The sequence below is a fragment of the Neolamprologus multifasciatus genome, chromosome 2, assembly GCF_963576455.1.
Source record: "Neolamprologus multifasciatus chromosome 2, fNeoMul1.2, whole genome shotgun sequence".
Lineage (NCBI taxonomy): Eukaryota > Metazoa > Chordata > Actinopteri > Cichliformes > Cichlidae > Neolamprologus > Neolamprologus multifasciatus.
Window position 1 is genome coordinate 20,252,479 of NC_140440.1, and position 20,622 is coordinate 20,273,100.

The 20,622-nt window shown below is 42.5% G+C and overlaps 2 protein-coding genes across 3 annotated transcripts; one reads left to right on the forward strand and one right to left on the reverse strand.

Moving 5' to 3' along the window:
• Positions 1 to 345: 345 nt before the first annotated feature.
• LOC146524272 (charged multivesicular body protein 1B1-like) lies at positions 346 to 6,193 on the reverse strand. Its single transcript, XM_085176747.1, has 8 exons — positions 5,904 to 6,193; positions 5,490 to 5,587; positions 5,250 to 5,396; positions 4,175 to 4,243; positions 3,972 to 4,079; positions 3,783 to 3,826; positions 3,595 to 3,667; positions 346 to 474 (listed from the first exon to the last, which is right to left on the reverse strand). The coding sequence occupies exons 1-8, from the start codon at positions 5,917 to 5,919 to the stop codon at positions 427 to 429; spliced, it is 603 nt and encodes a 200-aa protein (XP_085032873.1). The 5' UTR covers positions 5,920 to 6,193; the 3' UTR covers positions 346 to 426.
• A 566-nt stretch (positions 6,194 to 6,759) lies between these two features.
• On the forward strand, positions 6,760 to 15,674 carry LOC146524273 (uncharacterized). Of its 2 annotated transcripts, XM_085176709.1 has the most exons (4): positions 6,760 to 7,361; positions 7,441 to 7,914; positions 10,294 to 10,608; positions 10,868 to 15,674. In XM_085176709.1, the coding sequence occupies exons 2-4, from the start codon at positions 7,900 to 7,902 to the stop codon at positions 14,141 to 14,143; spliced, it is 3,606 nt and encodes a 1,201-aa protein (XP_085032835.1). In that variant the 5' UTR covers positions 6,760 to 7,361; positions 7,441 to 7,899; the 3' UTR covers positions 14,144 to 15,674. The 2 variants fall into 2 exon arrangements, with proteins under 2 accessions (XP_085032835.1, XP_085032826.1); XM_085176700.1 differs by having other exon boundaries at positions 6,760 to 7,914.
• The last annotated feature ends 4,948 nt before the right edge of the window (positions 15,675 to 20,622 follow it).

Genomic DNA, 20,622 nt, shown 5'->3' on the forward strand with positions numbered 1-20,622 from the left:
TAAACACTCAAGGAAACTATTTCACCTGGAGAATTTTGTATTACGACAGCAAAGCTGACGCTGGAAGCAAAAAGCAAAAGTGTCAACACCGTCAGCAGTAGCAGTAAAAGTACACACTTACAATATCCATTCAGTTAGGAAATAAATTAGTACATAAATAAATATATTACTTTGCTTTGCATTATATACACACGCAACATAAGCAGCTTAGACTGAGGTAATAGCTGTACGCACTTGCAGGACTGAAAGCCTGCTTTCTTATAAAAACATCATTTTCTGCTTTCAGGCTTTTCTCAAAAGAAAAAAAAAATGAATATAAAGGAGGGCATGAAGCCTGCAGGCACATTGCACTTTTTGTTTTTATTGGCCCTTCCGTGTTTTTGCTCCTTCTTCTTGTCCCTCCTTGTTGTTTTCCTCGCCGTATCACTATGACACCTGGTCTCGCAGCCTGGACAGCCTCTGGGAGAGCTCATCCTAATGACGGCACGAAAGACGAGAGAGAAATCAGCAGATGGAGACAGCTAGGTCAAAGGAAACATTTATTACAGGAGCTTTGGTTTTAAATCATTCATAGTCCAGTTCAATATATTGATCTTGTGTGTTCTTAGGGCTGAAGAAAAGAACAGAGTTATAAAAACTGTAAATCTTTTATGTTCCGGCTCCTTTAAATATACCTGTAGGTAGATTTAGTTTGCAGCCAGCATCATGTACATATTTTCAAAACAACAGACAGCAGGTCATCCTAGTGAGGGTTGCAGGTACTAAGATATTGTTAGCTATCTTCCCAGTCGTGCATGCCCGGAAACCAGTCAGTGACCACCTGGCGATCCAAAATCCTTGCAACTTCCAGAAACCTGCTAATTGATTGAAATTCAAATTTTTATTCGCTATCTTTTGCTATCCGGGAATACACATTTTTTCCTAGCACTTATTCCCTAACCAATCTCTCGGTTTCAAGCAATTTTCATCCAAATGTATTACAGTGAAACAGAGGGTGAGCCATTAAGTAAAATCCAACCAGCTCACTGCTGTAACTGTGTGAGGTTTACAGGGATACAGGGTTAAGCCTGACAGACAGCAATGTTCTTTAACCTCCTAGGACCTGGCGTCCACATATGTGGACATCACATTTTGGGTTATTTAGACCAAAATACTTAATTTTGCTCTACAAGGGCCTGATATCCACTTACAAGGACATTTTACTGCTACTGTTCTATCAAAATTTTAAACAAATATCTTCATATGTGGCTCTTACTTTTCTTAAAAACAGAAAAAGGTAAAAAAAAAAAAAAATAAATCTGGTAATTCTTTGTTTTTACATTCATCAGGCCCCAATATGCCCAAATATCAAAGAGAAATTAAAAATGCATGCAATGGAAGAGTTCAGGTCTTAGGAGCTTAAAGATGAGTAACAAAGGAATCACACTAACAAAAAGGACAAAACAAACTGAGGAAAACCTCAATAAAAGACAAGTTTCCTTAAACAGGAAAGACAATGATGATCCTTTTTGTGGCTTCACACGTTCCACAAATCCCACTGACTGACCCTTAATGGCATGTGAAGAACATGTATTACTCAACCAAAATAAAGGAACACTTTGAAAACACATCAGATCTCACTGGGAAAATAAATCACATAGATATCTACACTGATTGGACGAGGTAATGTGTTAGGAGTGAAGGGATGTCACATCGTTTGATGCAAATGACAATGATCAACCTGCAGAATCAATGTTCGCTGTCACAGGCAGCATAACATTCTCCACAGCTTCTCATGACCCTTTCACGTCTGTCACATGTGCTCACGGTGAACCTGCTCTCATCTGTGAAAAGCACAGAGCACCAGTGGTGGACCTGCCAATCCTGGTGTTCTATGGAAAATGCAAATCGGGCTCCACATGCTGGGCGGTGAGCACAGAGCTCACTAGAGGACATCGGGCCCTCAGCACACCCTCATGAAGTCTGTTTCTGATGGTTTAGTCAGACTACAGCGTAATTTAAGGTCCCGTAAACGTGTCCTCCAGCATACACACTACCATTCAGACAATGAGTGTATCACGGTTTTCACCCAACACAGACTTGCTCCTCTGCAGTTTTCCAAAATTCCAACTGCATGTCACTGAAAGCGGAAGTCATATGCGTTCGCTAAATGCTGACTGGTTGACAAGTGGGCTGGAATAGAGAAAGGAGCAAGAGTGGAGTTTACTGGGAACTGGAGAACCGCAAAAAAAACCTTTAGTGACTTCAAAAATACAGCATGAAAAGCACAGACAGCGGGTCAGTGGACACTTTTCATTGATCTTTACACTCAGTTTCACACTTACACTGTTCTCCACAGCACAAGCAAGAGTAGCCCACACACTGGTCTGCAGGTAGATGGGCTATCCCCGGCTGCGCTGCCCTCACTGAACCATAAATTCTGCTTAACAATAACAGAGTGACCTGCATACTTATGGGTTTGAAGTAGGTACAATCACTTGCTCCCTCATTTCCCGTGGGATCGGCACAGTGGATGGATCAGCACGCTTGATTTGGAACAGATTTTTCTTTTTTTTTTGTACACCAGAGGGTCGTGCTGATGACTCACTTCAATAAAACCCTGTCAGATATCACACATACATCACCACAGCCACGGCTCTAAAGGACAGATGTTTAACAGCTGGTATATAGGGCTGGACCATATCATACTGTTCACGGTAATACCGGTATAATGTTGGGCAACGATAAGAAAATTAAATATCGCGATAGAATATGGGTAAAACATGCATACGCAGTGCCTTTGTTTTCATACACACATGGCAGAAAAAGCATGGCGGCGACAGAGAATGAGAAAGGCGAAAGCGGATCGTTGAATGAAACGGATGAACCAGAATTGGTTTGTAAAAATGCTGCAACTTCAGTGGTGTGGAACTGGTTTAGCTTTCGTCCGTCAGATACACAACAAAGCACTATTTTTGGTAGAGCATGGTACCTGAAAATCTACAGTGCCCCTTATAATCCTGTGTGTCTTATGTATGAATTGTGGTTGTGTTTACTAACCTCTAAACGATTTTATGTGGTACACGGCGCTCGAAAATCTGTCAAACACACAATACGGTAATATTATGTTGAAGCACCGTACGTATCACTCTGCGAGGCTTCTGCTTACGAACCCGCACCGCTTGATGGATTTTCGGAGCATTACGACTAACGTAGGCAGGAGCCTCGCAGAGTGATATGTACGGTGCTTCAACATAATATTATCGTATTGTGTGTGTTTAATCTCTTTTTAAGTGTTGTGGATATTATACATGGTTATGCTGAGGATATGTTGCCCAATTTCCACTGGAAATGCCTTTTGGTTAAACTGTCAGCAAGGAATTTGCATTTGCACTGTTAAATTTTTTATATAACTTTAATGCACATAAAAAAACAGCTGCTTGTTTAAGTGAAAATACATTGATCGGTTTTTTTGCACTAATGAAGTTGTGGAGTTGTAAAGTATTTTGTCTAGTGTCAATTATATCGTCAGTTATATCGTTATCGCAAATTTTCAAATGTATATTGTGATAAATATTTTTGCTCATATCGCCCTGCTCTACTGGGATATCTTACCTGCTCTGCTGATGCCACAGATGAAGCCAGTGAAGAGGTCTGGCCTGCAGGAAGCTCCAGATTAAGATCCAGACTGAAAAATAAAAATCTAATTAATTAATCTTAATGAGCCTTTTGTGTTTCAAGGCAGCCTTGTAAACAATTGCCAATTCCTTTCCTAAAGCTTTTAGACAGCGTAGAGATCTTACCCGGCTTCATCAGCCATCTCGTGCAACAGCATATCCACTTCATTCTAGGGACCCAACAAGCAAATAGTAATTAAAAAAAAAGGCCTTTAGAAATGAAACAACTGAATAAGAATGCAGTGATCCTGCATGCATAAGCAGCAACAAGGGCTCAGGAGTGTTTCCTTCTTGGGAGATAACAGGAAGTGTTACCTGAGGCGTCGTTAGAGTGGTGGTGCTGCTCATGGTATCCTCCATCTGAGCTGTCTGCACATCAAGAGTCTCAAACTGCTTTTCAAACTTGTCCATCAGTGCAGAGATCTGTGCAGAAACACAGTGAGCCAAAAAAAAAATGAATTAACGAATAGAAATTTCCTGAATAGTTTTTGTGCCATATGCTGCAAACAGCCTCTAACCTTCTCCAGGTTCATGCTTTTTAGTGTAGCATCCATAGACTTCACCACTCCAGACATGGATTTTGACACCTGGGAAAACAAAACATGAAATAAACTACTGAAGCTTGGGTGCTGTTTTCCAACGTGTCCACTAGGTGTCACTTTAACCCTTTTAACTAGACACTATCATGACTCTCTCACACTAGAAGCACCTCTAATAGTTCTAGGATGATGCTGATTAAAGATTAATCTAGTCAAAAACAAACCTACCGTTAGGTAAACAAGCTGCGGTAAATGGGTTTATAATGAATGCGATGGCATTAGCTTTAATGAGAGGCAGCGGTATTATAGCAACACACAAGGGTGCTCAGAGGTGTTGCTCGGCTGTAACATCTCACGCACTCCTTCCATTTCTGCAGACATTATTACGCTTTTCTCTGTGAAAAGGTGCCTTTCCTGTAGTGATGCTGAATTAAAGCAATTTAAAAGAGGCCGTCAATTTCACAAGAGCGAGGAGCTAATAGCCCAAGGTCTAAAGCGCCTCTAATGACATTATGTTATTGGTGTCTTTTTGTTTGCATGTCTGCGAGCCCTTTTGCCTGACTCTGAAGTGGCTGCGCTCTTCACCTCTTCTGAAATAAGATGTCATTTTCAGAACATGCACAGTGAAAAAAATACATGCATAACATTTGATGTGGTGAACGAGCACACTCCTTGTAAATGTAGGACAAGAGGTTTTGATGTCATAGCACATGCAAGGCTACGATGAAATCTGGTTTACATATATAACCTTTTAAAATTGAAAAAAAAAAAAACCACTATATTTACACATCTGAATGTGTGACAAATATCTGGAATAGTTGCAGTACACAACTATAATTACTTATATCATTCTTTAGAATCACTGCAATCCAAGAGAAGCAAAACTGATTTTGATTTTGAATGGAACGTAAAAAGCAAAGTACAACCAACTCAAGCCAGGGAACCATCTCTGTCTTAATGTATGCCATTAAAATAGTTTTTCGGTGGTAATCGTTGACATTACAGTGGAAAAGCAAGAGAAGTGACCTGCAAACCCATGACCCACAGTCCTGACCTGGTTCATAGTGACAGCTGTCTGGACCCTAGAGGCTACAGCGTCCACCCGGGCACTCATCCTCAAGAAGTTGATGGACTGGTGCTTCTGCCGGATGGCGTTCTCTGCATGGAGCCTGGCTGCCTCCATATTACCCTTCTGGATAGCCTGAGAAACACAGCATACACACACAGTGTAACACGCGGTGCAGTTATACTGTGGGCCAGCTTTTCAAGACTCTAATAAGTGTAATAAACCAACCTGCTTCACTTTAGTTTTTTCTGACTTTTCCTCTTTATCACATTTCCTGGAGTTACGCTGTAGCTCCTTGGCAGCAAACTTCAGGTTGAACAAGTGTTCTTGAGCAGCTGGTCAAGGGGTTGTTTCATGTTAACAGAGCACTGGTAATAAATCCAAATTACAATTTAAGGCTATGAGGACGAGTCTGAATACATTTAGCTTATTTAACCCAAGTCAGTGGTTCTCATGATGCTAGCGAAAATTTAGCCAAATATAAAAAGAAAAACGTGAAAACAAGGTCAGGTTTTTGCTCATAACTACACAACAGAGCAGAACTTCCATGTATGAAAGAGTTAGCTTAATTACCAAGCCCAGCTTATGACTAGCTACGGTTTTGCTAGGCAAATGTACGTAAGAGTACAAATGAAAGGATACTTTCCATATTCGACATGATGAAAGTCTTTTTCTGAGACAACTACTGAGTTTCGTAATATACAAAGTAGCATTCAGACACTCGCTTTTTTCAACGGGAGATGCTTGTTTTGATTTTTGAGGGTTATACCATACGGCAGTGTAGCGAGGCAAGATGCATCGATTGCAGATACTTCCGCTTTTGTTTTAATTCGGTTAAAAAAGAGTGGTAGATTTTTTTTTATTTGTCTTTCTGTCCCCCAAAATGCTCTTATAATCGTGAAATATTAATCCGTTGGTTAGGCAGTTAAAAAAGAAATTCCATCGCTACCAAAAAATGCTACTAAGTGTGAAAGATTAGGAATTCTCTTATCACGCATGCGCTAAAGAGCATCTATTAGACACGACGACTATTCCCGAATGTTCCTTCTTGTTTTTGATGGTATTTATGACCTTTTTTCTCAACATTTGCATCTATATTTTATTAATAGCGCACTATTCGACCCATATTTACACGTACAAAATAAGCTTTGTCACTAATGAATAAATTATCTGCATTAACAATGTCGATCTATGACTAAAACCCTTATATCGGGGCAGAAGAGAGATGTGTGAACCATCTTAGTTAATCTTTATCTTTGAATACAATCGCTGATACTTCTGGCCACCTTTCACCGTCGTCACACTTGATCACGATTCAGCGTGACGTGCTCGCGCCTTCTACGTCACGACCGCTGGAAAAGTGGACTGGGTGTGCGTGTCCAAAGCAAAGCAGACTAGTTCCATCCAGGCTAAAAATAGTTTACCCGGTATCGGTAGGTTGTGGTACACGTCTAGTGACGTCATTTGTGTGTGTGTGTGTCTGTGTGTGTGAGAGAGAGAAAGAGAGAGAGGAGTAAATTGACCTTTTCCACAGAGCCAGCCGTGTTTGACTTAACGCTTTCACGCATATCCTTCCACTTTATTGCGGATGCATTAACACGTAACTAGGTAACATCTGTAACTGCTTGTTTATAGAGTTCCGCGCGGAAAGAATGGCTGTGTGAGCTAACACGGCAAGGGAGCACGCGCGGGGATTTGTGCAAGTAGATTTTTAAGGGATGGAGCAAGAATTTGCAGTATGAAGGGGGGAGAAGGATTATTGGCTGTAATTGTCCCGATAGAGAAAGTGTTCCAGTGTGTGCGTGCACCGGCCAGCCAAAGAAGGCTCGGGTTTGGGGAGGGGGGGATTAAGGCTGGGTTAGGGGGAGGGAGCTGCATGGATGACTCATACTGTATCTGCTGACACTTTGTGTGGACACAGCATTAGATATAATGATGTTTTCGTGATGAGAGGCGGTTGAGAAAATGTCCCCCCAAAACCATATGTCCCGACATTTGTGGCCTCAACCTCAGCTCAGCCACGGTGTCATACTGAGGTGATGTGGTAGCAGTTGAGTTCAGCGCTGACACGTCAAACACACAGAAAGGCCACATAATAAAGTGAGGATTTGTTGGTACACGCACAGGTTGCACGGCTGTGATTAGTTCGACCTGTAAACTTTTATTCTTCTTAATGCAGGCCTGGCACGAACACTCGAATTATCCCTGACACTTGTTAACGCCCTCTTTACCACCACACCTCCACCATTGTTGTGGGAAGACTGCTGCACGCGCACTCATACGCACACGCGCGTGCGCGCGCACTCCCCAGTCATAACTGAATGACGGCAGGTCGCTATGGAAACTGCGTTACGCTCCAGGCTACCGAAGGAGAAACAAGAGCGCGAGGACTCGTTTCATTCTTCATTTCAGCACCACGCGCCTCCCGGACAGCGCCCGAATGAACTCGCGCGCAGATTCTGGCAACGCATGCCTTATAAGGGACCCAGCCGCGTCAGCATCGAGTCTAAACGGAGCGGGCAGGGACTTCAAAAGAAAAAACAAAGCTAGTAGAAAATACGAACTCTCCGGACCTGTAGCTCGGTGGATACCCGCTGTTTCATCCCGCTGACAAGTCAGGAGCCGCTCGCTCCCTCAGATGCCTCAGCAACAGGTAAGAACACTCAGCTCTGTGAAGTTTTTTTTTTTTTTTTTTTTAATCCCGTTTTTAAGTTTTTAATTCTCACGAGTGCTGCCCTTTACCCTGGCAGGCACTTCATTGCGCTTAATTGCCTCCACTTGCCACCTCAGGTGTAAGTAAGTGCGTGATTAGCTGATTAGAGGGAAGAGCACCAAGGCAGAATGAAACACAGTGGGGCTCTTGTACAGCTTCCAGTATATTCTAGGTAATAAAGGACTGTGAAACTGTACAAGTGGTGAACTATAACACCCAGCAGGTGTTAACTTTTATGGGAAAAATTAATAGCTGTATTTTTATTTCTTATTTATTTCTTTATTTTAGCAATGTACTGGTGAACTGAGGCACTGCATTTAAAATACAGACTTTCTTCTCAGTAAATATTGTGTTATAAGCTCAGTAAGTAGCCTACTGAGTTGTCTTCCACTTCAGTATTCATATGTTTATAATATTTCAAAGGGATAAAAGTAAAAATCAAGGACTTGCATGCAAATAATATATATATATATATATATATATATATATATATATATATGTGTGTGTGTGTGTCTATATATAGGTATAAAGGACATATATTTAGAGTATTCTAACCACAGGACTAACTCTTCCTCCTGTGTGCTACTTGACAGATTTTATACCCAAGACATTCACCTGAGTTTACAGAGCCTTATTGTTTGTTTGTACATGTAGCCCAGTGTGTATGAGCTTCTCAGATTTGTTGGGTTTTCAGTGGCTATAGATTATGTGTGAGCTGAGCCGATACGCCTGGATGAGTCACTCAGGCTGCAAGTTTGCAGGAGAGTGAGAAAGGGGGAGGGGGTTGTGGGGGAAATACAAGGGGCCAGTTGGAAAAACGCTCCTGCAGTGCCTCGTCAACATATTGTGTCGCTGTGTGTGTGATAAGTGTAAACATCTGGAGGTGTTTGTATCAGCTCTGGATGTATGATCATTTTGCGATGTGAAGTTTGCCTGGTTAAAGTGGGACACGTGAGCCGATGTCTCATCCACAAAAGCTATTTAGGAGCTCTGTGCTCTAAGACTCAACTTCTTTTCATCCTGGTAAGCAGTTCTTCAAAAAAAAAAGCAACTTCTGTACTTCTGTAGCTTTATGTATGATCTGCACTTATGCTGATTTAGTGTTTGTTGAAATGCATGCAAAGCTTTCTAAGACGCCCCCATAATAGATTTTGTTTGTGGTTGTTACAGACTATAACCCTCTGGTGTCTGACTAAATGATACCAGAAAGCATCCGATTACTGCTCATTATTATCCCACTGTTTAGCCTGCTAGTATTGACAAATCACAGCAATCAGCTGCATTCAGCTGTAGCACTGAGTGACAACTATTGATTAAAGCAAACAATAGATCATAATGGGCTGCTATGAACCACAGTTGCAAACTCGAACACGAGCACTCACTCGCTGAAACACTTTGACAGGCGCCCACAATCGCACACTCAGTCACTTAACAGAGACTCTTCAGACTGACTTGGTTAGGCAAATAAAGATATTGTGCAGCTTATTGAAAATATTTTGACTCTTTAGAGATTTATTAATGGAGTCTGGATGCAGAGGCTGAGTGTGTAAGTGCCAGGAGGGCTGCACATGTTAAATGTCAAACAGCATAATTAGCTCATATTCAATTTCTCTTTGTTTCAATTTAGGTTGGAATTTTTTTTATACGTTTAGCACGCAGTCCCACAAATGGATGAAGTTATTGATTGTAATATGCACGCATCATGTGCTGCACACACGGCCACAAAAACAGATGTGTGTCTTTAATTAGTGACGTTGGTGTGATTAATGCAGTCTGCTGGTGATGACTCATTCAACTTAACCCTTTCTTGTCTGGTGAAAATAATAAACAAAGGTTGCATTTTATTATCTTTTATTATTATCTTATACAAAGGCTAAGTAAATGTTATATTTTGAGTTAAAGGAATTACACTAAATCCTGAGCCAGCTATTAATAGATGGAGTGTAAATAAAGTGACTAATTAACACGTTGTAAGTCGTGAGTAGTAAATACTGTAAAGCATTTCAGACTCTGTTTGTAACTCGACCACTTCCCTATAATTTTCTGTGACCTGGGTGAACAGTTGAAGAGTATTTATGCAAAGCACATCTGCGTGGTTTGCTCCATGTGTCAGCTTGTCAACACAGCAGTTACATTAGCATTGTGGAAAAGCTGTCAGCCAAGCTGTGACTTGCAGACAGCAGACTGGCAGAGAGTGTGCATATGAGTGATACTGAGTGTGTGTGTGTGTGTGTGTGTGTGTGAGAGAGAGAGAGTTAAACACACAGCATATTTCATTGAGGAGCTGTAATAAACTCTCATTGTCATCCCTCCCTTCAGGGCAGCAGCATGTCTGAAAAGAAATCCAGTCAGCGATTTCACAGCCTGAACGCTGAGCAGGTGGAGGTTCTCCATCAGGTTCTTTCAGAAGTGGTTCCAATCCACGGCCGTGGGAATTTTCCCACGCTGGAGCTGCGTCCTCGTGACATCATCATTGCCGTGCGGGCCAGGCTGCAGAAGCAGGGAATCACAGTTAGAGATGTTCGTCTGAACGGCTCCACGGCCAGCCACGTCCTTGTCCGAGACAACGGAACAAGCTACAAGGACTTGGACATCATCTTTGGAGTGGAGTTGCCCACTCAAGAGGAGTTCCAGGTGAGATTACTGTAGCGTTTAGACACCAGTTACCTGCACTGACAGCATTGAATAAGCTGTGTAGGGGTTGCAAATGGTTTTTACTGGGGTTCTGTTAAAAATGATATTGTAATCCTAACCCTAATTAATTTGTAGCTGAATCGATCATGCTTGTTTTAACTAGATTATACCAAAACCTAAACCACAGCAATGATTTTTATTTCAGTAGATCGTTGTGATTAGTTGTAGCTGTAATGCTGTTAACTTTTTGCCCTCCCAGGTGATCAAAGAGTCAGTGCTGGGCTGCTTGCTGGACTTTCTGCCTGCTGCAGTCAACAGGGAACGGATCAGCAACGCCACAATGAAAGAGGCCTATGTCCAGAAAATGGTAAAAGTCTTCAACGAACATGACCGCTGGAGCCTCATCTCCCTCTCAAACAACAGTGGCAAAAACCTGGAGCTCAAATTTGTGAGTGCGCTCAGGCGGCAATTTGAGTTCAGTGTAGACTCCTTCCAGATTATTCTGGATCGTCTTCTAGAGTCTTACATGCAGCAGGACTCGCAGCGCAAAATGAATAAGGTTGAAGTTAAGGACCAGCCCGCAGAGAATCAGAATAAATACTCTCCTTCCCTGCTGAATCAAACAGCTGCGCCAGAAACAGAAAAGCCCACAGATAGAGACATTTTTGGTGAAGAAGGTGCTCAAAACAGCCAGATAAAACAGAGAGATGAGGTGCAGGAAAACAATTCTCAGCACGAATTCTCGCAACAAACTGTACATTCAAACCAGACAAAACACACAGCACTGGAGAAAGACAGCGAAGAGAAAATACCTGAAGGGTTGAAGGAAGTGTCAGAGCACAGAGAAAACTTAAACGAGACAGGCCAGACATCTTTGTCAGAAAAGAAACAAGCCCCTGAGGAAACTGAACCACCAGCTCAGATTGAACATGAGCCAGAGCTCTTGGAAAAGACTGAAGGCTCAACAAAGGTAGAACAGTTAAACCAAGCGAAGCCCTGTGATGACTTACCACCAGCACATTCAAACCACGGAGAACTCTCTGTCCAGAAAGAACTTGCTAACTACACAAAACCCCCTGATGAACAGAAAGCAGAGCAGATGGGACAGTCTGAGATGCCAAAAACCTCAAACGAAACCCAGGGAGAGTGTCTGAACCTTAGAGAAAGCCCTTGCAGTACCGAGCAATCTGATAAAACAAAGTCTTTTGGAGAGTGTGAGAGCAGCAGTGAGGAAGATAAAACACAACATGCGCCAGCTCTACACACTAGTACATCCTCACACAAGTTAGCAGATGAAAGAAATGCAGAAACAGAGGAAGAAATAGAAGAAGAGAGGAAAACTGACACAGAAATATGTGAAATCACAGAGAACACACAGGGTATCGATTGTTCCTGCTCCTCCTCTTCCGCTCTCACACTTTGCAGCACACAGCTTCCTGACACACAGGATTTGCTGGAGATTGACAACACACAACAAACAGAAAACTCAGAAAAAACACCTAACACACTTGATGCCGCTAACCCTCCAGATACTCAGGATATTTTACTTCCACCACCTAGCCTTTCTTCTGACAAAAAGACCTCCTCTGTTCCCCCTTGTAAGGCCTCAGAGAGACTATCTCACATGGTGGTGCTCAAACACTCATCCCCCAAACCCCCTCGGAGGATGTGCAGAAAGGTCACCCCCAGTCCTAACCCCAGCTCACTCCCCGAAAACGAGTTACTCGTTTCTGTGCCCTGCCTGGAGTCAAACCCTCACGCGAGCCCCGAGATAGCCTTTAACATAGAGCCAACTGCTTCCAGTTCAAACTCTACAGCTACCCCAACAAGCACCATTCCTTTTAAAACTAATTCTGAACCTAGTCCTTCCAGTAACCTAGCTTCAGATCTTAACTTTAGCCCAGCTCCGGATCCAGCCCTTGATATAATCTCCACCTCTACTCTGAATTCCATGTCTGCTTTACCTCAAAACCCACCGGTTTCTCAGTTAGCCACAGAAGACCCAGGTGAAACGGCTACTCAGAGCCCTACTGAAACACCAACTACACATGTGGATTTCAGTGAGCCCAGTCAGTCCTCCCCTACAGAAACTGCCAAACAAGTAGAGCCCCTTGACTCAGCAGACATGTTAGTTTCACAGTCAGATCCTTCTAGTTCCAGAACAGAACAAGAGACCAAAAAGATGGCTGTGAATCAACCAAGTGACAGTCCGCAAGGGTCTGCCTTCAGTTCAGCTTCTCCTGTCCACTGTGTTACACCTCCTGTGTCCTGTCTCACCCCTCCAGTAGTCAGTCTGTCCCCTCCTTGCCTAACTCCCCCACCCCCCATCCTCAGCCCTCCCCCATGCCTGACCCCTCCATCTCACTGCCTCTCGTCTCCGATGCTAAGCACTGTCAGCCCTGCTACTAGCTTTAGCTCTCCAACCCTAAGCTTCAGCCCTACCTCATCCTGCCTCAGCTCGCCTCCTTACCTCACCCCTCCAATGCTCAGCTTGAGCCCTACACCGCTCTGTCTCACCCCCCCTTCCCCCTGCCTGAGCCCTCCCCTCCTCTGCCTCACTCCACCGGTGGAGTCGGAGGACCTTGTACCTCAGGTATCTTCAGACATGGAGCCTTTGATACTAAACACAGACAGTGATGAACAGATTAAAGAGTCTTCCCCTCAGCCGGGAGTTCCTCTCTTACAGTTGGAGGTTAAAAAAGAACATGAATATATCTCATCTTTGCCTCAGGTTACTGAGCCTGTCTCTTTTCCAATCACTATCCCAAGTTCCACCTCACATGTTCTGCCTCACTCTCAGTCTGAATGCCCCGGGGAATCTGCCTCTCCAGAAGCCGCTGAGGCAGCCAACTCTGTGCCTGAGAACAAAGAGGCCCCTGAGGTAACCACAGACACTTCTGAACAGTGTGACTCTCCTCAGGCATCTGACTCAGTCCCTGCTGTCGAGGTCCTGGCGGAGAGCATGTATGGTGACTTTGAGGCTGCCATGGACCACCTGCGCTACCGCCTGATTGCTACCAGGAACCCCGAAGAGATTCGAGGTGGTGGCTTGTTGAAATACAGCAACCTGTTGGTGCGAGACTACCGACCAGCCAGCGAGACTCAGATAAAGACACTGGAGCGCTACATGTGCTCACGCTTTTTTATTGATTTCCCTGACGTGCAGGAACAACAGCGAAAGATCCTGTCCTACTTGAAGAACCATTTTATTGGCGAGGAGAGAAGCAAGTACCAGTACTTGATGACGTTGCGTCGTGTGGTAGATGACAGCACAGTGTGTCTGATGGGACACGAAAGGCGTCAAACACTGAATATGATCACAGTGCTGGCACTGAAGGTTCTGGGAGAGCAGAACATAATACCCAACACAGACCATGTGACGTGCTTCTACCAGCCTGCCCCGTACCTTGCTGAGCACACTGCCCCCTATCTAGCAGAACCCAGCTACTGCAGCTACTACATACCCCAAGGGGGATCAGCTCTGCTGTACCAACCTTACCCTTTACACCTGCACCCGCAAACTGGACTTGTGTAAAACATGCATGGATATACATGTCATTACACAAAATACACAATTGAGCTAGGGGATGGTGCATGCTCCAAAGAAAAAGCTTGAGAATGGAAATATAATCCAGGGATAAACTGTTTGGTCTATAATAGACCTATGGGGGTGGGATTGAGTGGGTTTTTACACTAAACTCCCCAAGTACCCTGTAAGGTTCTAACATGATTATATGTAATTATCTGGGCTTTGTGGAAAATAATAATTCTTCCGATATTGTTAAAAATTCCAGAAAATGCTGTATGCACTACATGAGTCATAGGCCTTTGGTCTCCCTGGGAAACCAAATGCGCTGTGGACATTTCTCTCTCTCTCTCTCTCTCTCTCTCTCTCTCTCTCTCTCTCTCTCTCTCTCTCTCTCTCTCACACACACACACATACACACACACACACACACACTTCCAGGGTCTTAAATTCTTGTAAACTCTTTCCATGTTCTTACTGTGTTGTTCTTAATGGGTTTGTTCAGAATGTGGACCTTGCCTGTGGTTGATATTGTGCATGGATAAATTAGGACTGTTCACTGCCAAATACTGTGTGACTACTATGCTTCTTAAACAGTTTAATGTAACTTTGTTATTCCTTTACCGAAAGAGGTGTATTCCAAAAAAAGGAGAGCGGGATAAGTCTACTAGTGTGTACAGTATTTTTATCAAATCACTCTCATACATATAGACACACATACATGCATACATACATAAAGAGGTAACGCATATTACTGTATACACACAAAGTTAGACAATGCACGAGTAGCTTAAAAGGTCACATCCTACAATCAAAACAAGGCTTTTAATTTATTAAAAATTGATCTATTTTTGCAAGACTTTCCAAGATTATACTCAGTGGTAAAAAGACTGATTAGTTCTTACAAAAAAGTCTAACAACCTTGCCTTTGAAATAGACTGTACAGCGTATTGATTACAGTATATCGTGTGAAAATACACTGCGTTGTTTTCAGGTAAACTGTGTTAAGATGTGCTGCTTGATTCCTTTCTGTTGTGGAGTCTTTTCTGTAATTATGTGAAGTATTGTATCATCTAGTGTTAATTTAATTAATACTGTGGTTTACTCTATGGAGGCGGTCAGGTTAAAACCATCTTTGGGTCATCTCTAAACCTGGCAGATGCAGCTCTGTCTAAACCGATTTGCTTTAAAACTCATGCGACTCCTCTCAGCGTACATCGGCTTCGGCCGATTCGCAGCAGAATTCCCGTGAATCGAGTTCGGATCCACCTCAAACCTGTTTGAAACCGTGCAACAGCAACTATGACCAAAGATGGTTCGGTAGGGAAATCAAGTGCCTAAATGTGAGACATCATTGGCATGTCTTTATCTCACTGCACTGGGGATGTTAATGGGGTGGGCCTGGGGCTGGGTTGGGTGTTTGTTCAGTTGTTGACCCCTGTTATTGCTGCCCATTTTGATGTCTTCTTTAATGTAGTCCTGTTGTAGTTTCTGTATGTACATTTTGATAAAAATAAAGGGGAGACTCGACAAACCTTCACATGTGAGTGAAACTGATTCTTTCCCTCCCCCCCTTTTCAAATCAGTTAATGCTTCGACTGCAAAGAGAAAAAGAATTCCACTATTGTATTTTCCTGCCTTTTTGCACGCACGTTCATAACCTCACGGCACTCCCGAAATGACATGCTGTGCAGCTTACGTATCCTTCCCCGTGATTAAGCTCTGTAATGATCCACTTAAGCGTGACCGACAAATAACGATGGTGCCCAGGAGAGCGACCCAGAGCTGTAAAATTCTGTCTGTGTGAGGCCTCTTATCACAAATCACCTGTCCTTCTGATGTGTTTGGACACAGATGACGCACGAGCTACGCAACACAGCAGGCTCAACAATGTGTAAATGTGAGGAGAGTACGGTTCATGAGGTGTGAGAGTGATAGGGGAGAAAGGAGAGGAGGGGGACGGCATGTGTGTATGTTTGTATGGGTTGGAATTTATGATACTACGGGGTCTGTTAGGAGAAAAACCTCAGGAAAGCAAAGAATCACGGCCCCAGAGTTAATTCATGTACATGGACGATTTCTGTGCACGATCTGTCAACTACAGAGTCAGTGCAGAAATGCGCGCCAGGCATCTGGTCAAACTTTATTATATACTGTTTTACTCATGGGTGGAGTACAAGTTAGGAAAAAACAACTTCTTATCTGGTGATTGCATACGAGGCTGCACAGGATGCAGCCTTGCAAGACAAAGATGGACAAGTTGATTAACGATCTTGTAGTGGGTTAAAACAATACATGTGGGTGTTGTCTAAACTTGAGCAACTTCCTCATGTGATCACTTTGTTCCAGTTAAAGAATTTGCTGACACGCTATGTACAGGCATTTCTGTGCAATTCAAATAAGCTAAACATAAACATTTATCACTGTTGAATATTAATAAAATTCAAAATCTTTTCACATTCCCTCCTGTTTTTAGCAGATTTGAATTGTACAGCAAAACACATATCATTTATCAGAACATAACTTCTTACAACATGTATTTTCAGTTAGTTCGTCATAGAATGCATTTGCTGGTTTTTATGGGCAACTTAGACACTTGTATCAGAGTCTACATCATAGTCATCAGTAAGTAACTACTTGTCTTTCACATTTTCAGTTACTACATAATTAGTTGCACTTCATCTTCATTTAACAAATAGGAAAAGAAGTCTTCATGATCTTCATCGGTTTGTGGTACATCTGCGTATGTTGTGAGTGATAAACTCATCATCTGTGAAATTACAGCCTTTAAACAAGGTATAACACAAGTAAAGAAAAGCAAAATAAAATAAAATATAATAAAGTAAAATAAAACCAGGAAAACTCCAACGCCAATCAACAGTCTCTTTAGAATCTGAAGCCATGTTTAAAGAATGTACATTATCTGGTATGTAGGTGCAGCACATGGTGTTGAATAAGACACACAATCCTCCTTTCTCAGCCAGGATCATGTCCAGTGCTACACGATATTGCATTACAGCAATTCGGAGAGCGTCCATTTCTTGGTTATGTCCCTCGTTGACCTTGCAGGATGCATTGAGGAACAAGCCGAATCCATAGTCCAGTGTCTCACTTCCGAGAGCATGTTTTCCAGTCCCTATCCATGGGAAAAGGGCGTGGAGAACTTTCTGTCCTGTGATAGGAATACTTATGACTCTTCTACTGCAGAAAAAAACCCTCTGTGGAAAGGGTGCTGGGTCCAGTTATCTTACTGCTGTTATGATCCCAGAAGTCTTCAGAGTGTCATCGTATGCACAGTACAGTGACACAGCATTAGGTGATGTTCATAGGAAACTGCTGTCATCACCTCCATAGCTTCTGGTTCCTGTGCTTTTCACAGAATCATGATGTCATCCTCGGACTCCCCCTGCGCTGTCGATGGAGCTTGGCACGCTCCCCTCATCCTTCAGGTGCCCGTCTGTTGTCCAAAATCTCCTCTGTTGGCCTCTGGAAATCCCCCTTGGCACAGTTCTCATTCCAACGCAGCTTCGTGGTCCTTGCTGCGGCTCCAAAGTCTAATCTCATGATGGGCCCCAACCAGCTCGACCTTTGACCTCAACCACTGCCTGGGCTGTCAGCTATGCCTGGAATGGTTCTTGCTTCTCACCGGGCCTCTGAAGATTTCTCAGGAGATGACTGCTGCACCTGTATTTCCTTGCTAGGAGGAAAAACTTCTATTTGGAGAGCATGTCAACAATCATCAAACCACATTCTTTAGTTCAGTGAACTTCACTTATAGGCCATCAAAGCCTAATCTGAACATGGATGCACCACTTGCATAGGTTCAATACCCGTTGAATGAACTGTTAATCACACAAATCGCTGCAAAAATCATATAAAACATAGTTTAATGTTAATTCATTGTTCATGTTAATCCTGGACCCCTCCTCTTGACGCATGGACACTCCCACGAGTCAACTCATCAAAACCAGATTCCTGTCTTAAAGGAAAAGGTTAGCTAGATCATGTCCCAGGCAACATCAGGGCATCTCCTCCTCTGGAGCAGCACCACCCCAGACCTATAATCCTGCAATAAAAGATGTTAGTGTGATTTGCATATTAAGTTTGCTTAAAAACTGGCTCCGCCAGGAGCCTGCATACACACCATCATGGCCTGAAAAACAAGATCTGGAAGTGAAATCAAACTTCACACATAAACCCAGAAATCCTGTAGTAGAAAAACATTAACTAGTTGTTCTGGTATAAATCACATGATCAAATCACAAGAAGAATTGTAATGCTGTAGAAAAGTAATGTAAATGTTAGCGCTGCGCGGGTGTATACACTCTTTCTCACAGTAATCTCTGTGAGCAACACAAACCCATGAATAACACACCCCTGGTAGATTCACAGACACAGAAAGTGGCATTTAAAAGTTAAATTGGTATGCAACCTCGGATGTTGCTGTCATCTTTCTGCTCCTGTAAAAAGAAACACATAAATTCATCCACCCTTTTGGCCTGTCTAGGTGGAGGTTAACTTTGAGTCGTGGTCAAGTCTTGACAGCTTTTACCAGTCAGTCAGTTTGTTTTTATTTCCATTCATTCATTCATTCATTCATTCATCCATTCTTTCTTTGCTGATAGTGGAAACTATCGCCGCATTTGATTTCTACCCTCAGCAAAATGACGTCATTTCAAAAGAAAAAAGAAGAATTTTAGATCGGATTACCTCGCTGAATCCTTTTTAGGCAGGGACTCTCATTTTCTAATTGTCCCAAATAAGTGGCTTTCTCCTGAGCCCATTTTAATGTGGAGAAACTCACTTGTAACAATTTTCTTGACGACGTATCATATAGCGCTTCTAATCGTGCAGATCTGCTCAAACAGAGATTATCGAACAAAACTTTCAGTGCACTGTGAAAGTATCAAAATAAAAAGGCCTTGTTACGTCATGACACAAGCTCCTCATCTCAGGAGAGTAAATCATACCATTAGCATGGTTTATCATACTATCATACTAATTGGCAGGCTCAACTTCACAACAAAAGAAAAATCATCAGCTAGATTCACTCCAAACCAACCATCAGCTGCACAACTCACAACATAAGCCTAATATGTTATTAGCTATGAGTTTAATCCCCAGGTCTGTGCTTCTCACTCATTTAGGCCACACACACCCATTTTATTCAGTTTTCCTTTTTTTTTTTTCCGTCATCATAAAACATGTGACATGTTGTCATGCACTTCACAAAAGAAGTTTGTTCTGACGTATTCAGAGTTGTGTATCTAGGTACAGGATACACTCGCACATCAAAACAGGAAACTCAATGTTTTAGAGTCTCCACTCTAACAAACTCCAACACATCTCATTCACTCGTGCTAAAATTCAATCACCTTTCCTCAATCTAAGAACGATCAACTAATTTGCATATCAGCTATTAACCCACTAAGATGACAGGACAACAGAAATGCATATTCAAAATGTTATCACAAAAATAGAATTTCCCTCATACAGTAAATCACTTGTGCTGCATCAATCAAGCAGAAAACATCTCCCAATTTACTGTATTAACAACTAAATTTATTTTCTGATCACTGGTTGGTCAAACCAGAATCTTTTTTTCCCACAAAAGTTAAACTGTTGTCCTGCAACCTAGAGAGTCAATTTTTTGCATTGGATAAATTCAGCATTTGATAACAAGTGTCTGCTAAATTTACCCTATTTTAACACTGATGAGAGATAACAAGCTAATTTTCATTACATGGGTGTTTGTGTTATTAGGCAGGTCTGTGGAGCTGCATATCCAGCAGAGCATGTTCTTAAAGCTGCCTTTCCTACACATTTCTCTGCTATTATTTAATCATTTTGTAACTAATGTGCTATGAGTCCATTGATCTTTGCATCACACTAAGTGACTTGGACAAGATGATAAACAGACTCACATGCTTAAAATGTTGTCTAATCTTCATGAGTACTCTTGTATTTGGAGGTGTTAGTAGGGTTAATGCATGTTCTGCTTGTGTGTGTGTGATTTTGTATGTTTCTTTTTGCAGTGTTTCAGACTCCTTCACAATTTTCCCACTTAAGCAGTCAGTTTTGTTTTTCCCAGGTTTGCTAACCCAAATTTTGATTTCCCACTTTAAACACCAGCATTCTCACTTACTCTCACTGTTGTCCTCTCGCACTTCAACAGTCCAATAGCAGGCAGTTCTCTTTCAGCTTTGTCCTGTGTTTCACTGTCTCTTCTTGCCATTTTCTCCAAAGGTGGCAAATGTCAAACTCCAACAGTTTCCTCAGTTCTCCTCAAACGTTCTTTTCACATGCACAGTGAATTTGCAGCTTGTTGGGAACACAGTGCCATTCATCCAATCAGGCAGGATGATGGGTTTGCTCTTCTTCTCTGATGCTGTTTGTCCACACTGCTGCTGCTTGCTGGGACTTGGCCCAGGACTTTGCTGCTGTCTCTTTATCTGCCATGTTATTGCTCTTTGGAGCTGCATTCCTTG

Excerpts from the sequence above, each read along its gene's own strand:
- LOC146524272 (XM_085176747.1), bottom strand. Across the intron at positions 4,080-4,174 it reads AAAGCATGAACCTGGAGAAG|ATCTCTGCACTGATGGACAA; the intron begins GTTAGAGGCTGT and ends GTTTCTGCACAG. Across the intron at positions 3,827-3,971 it reads CCACTCTAACGACGCCTCAG|AATGAAGTGGATATGCTGTT; the intron begins GTAACACTTCCT and ends TTGGGTCCCTAG.
- LOC146524273 (XM_085176700.1), top strand. Across the intron at positions 10,609-10,867 it reads CCACTCAAGAGGAGTTCCAG|GTGATCAAAGAGTCAGTGCT; the intron begins GTGAGATTACTG and ends TTGCCCTCCCAG.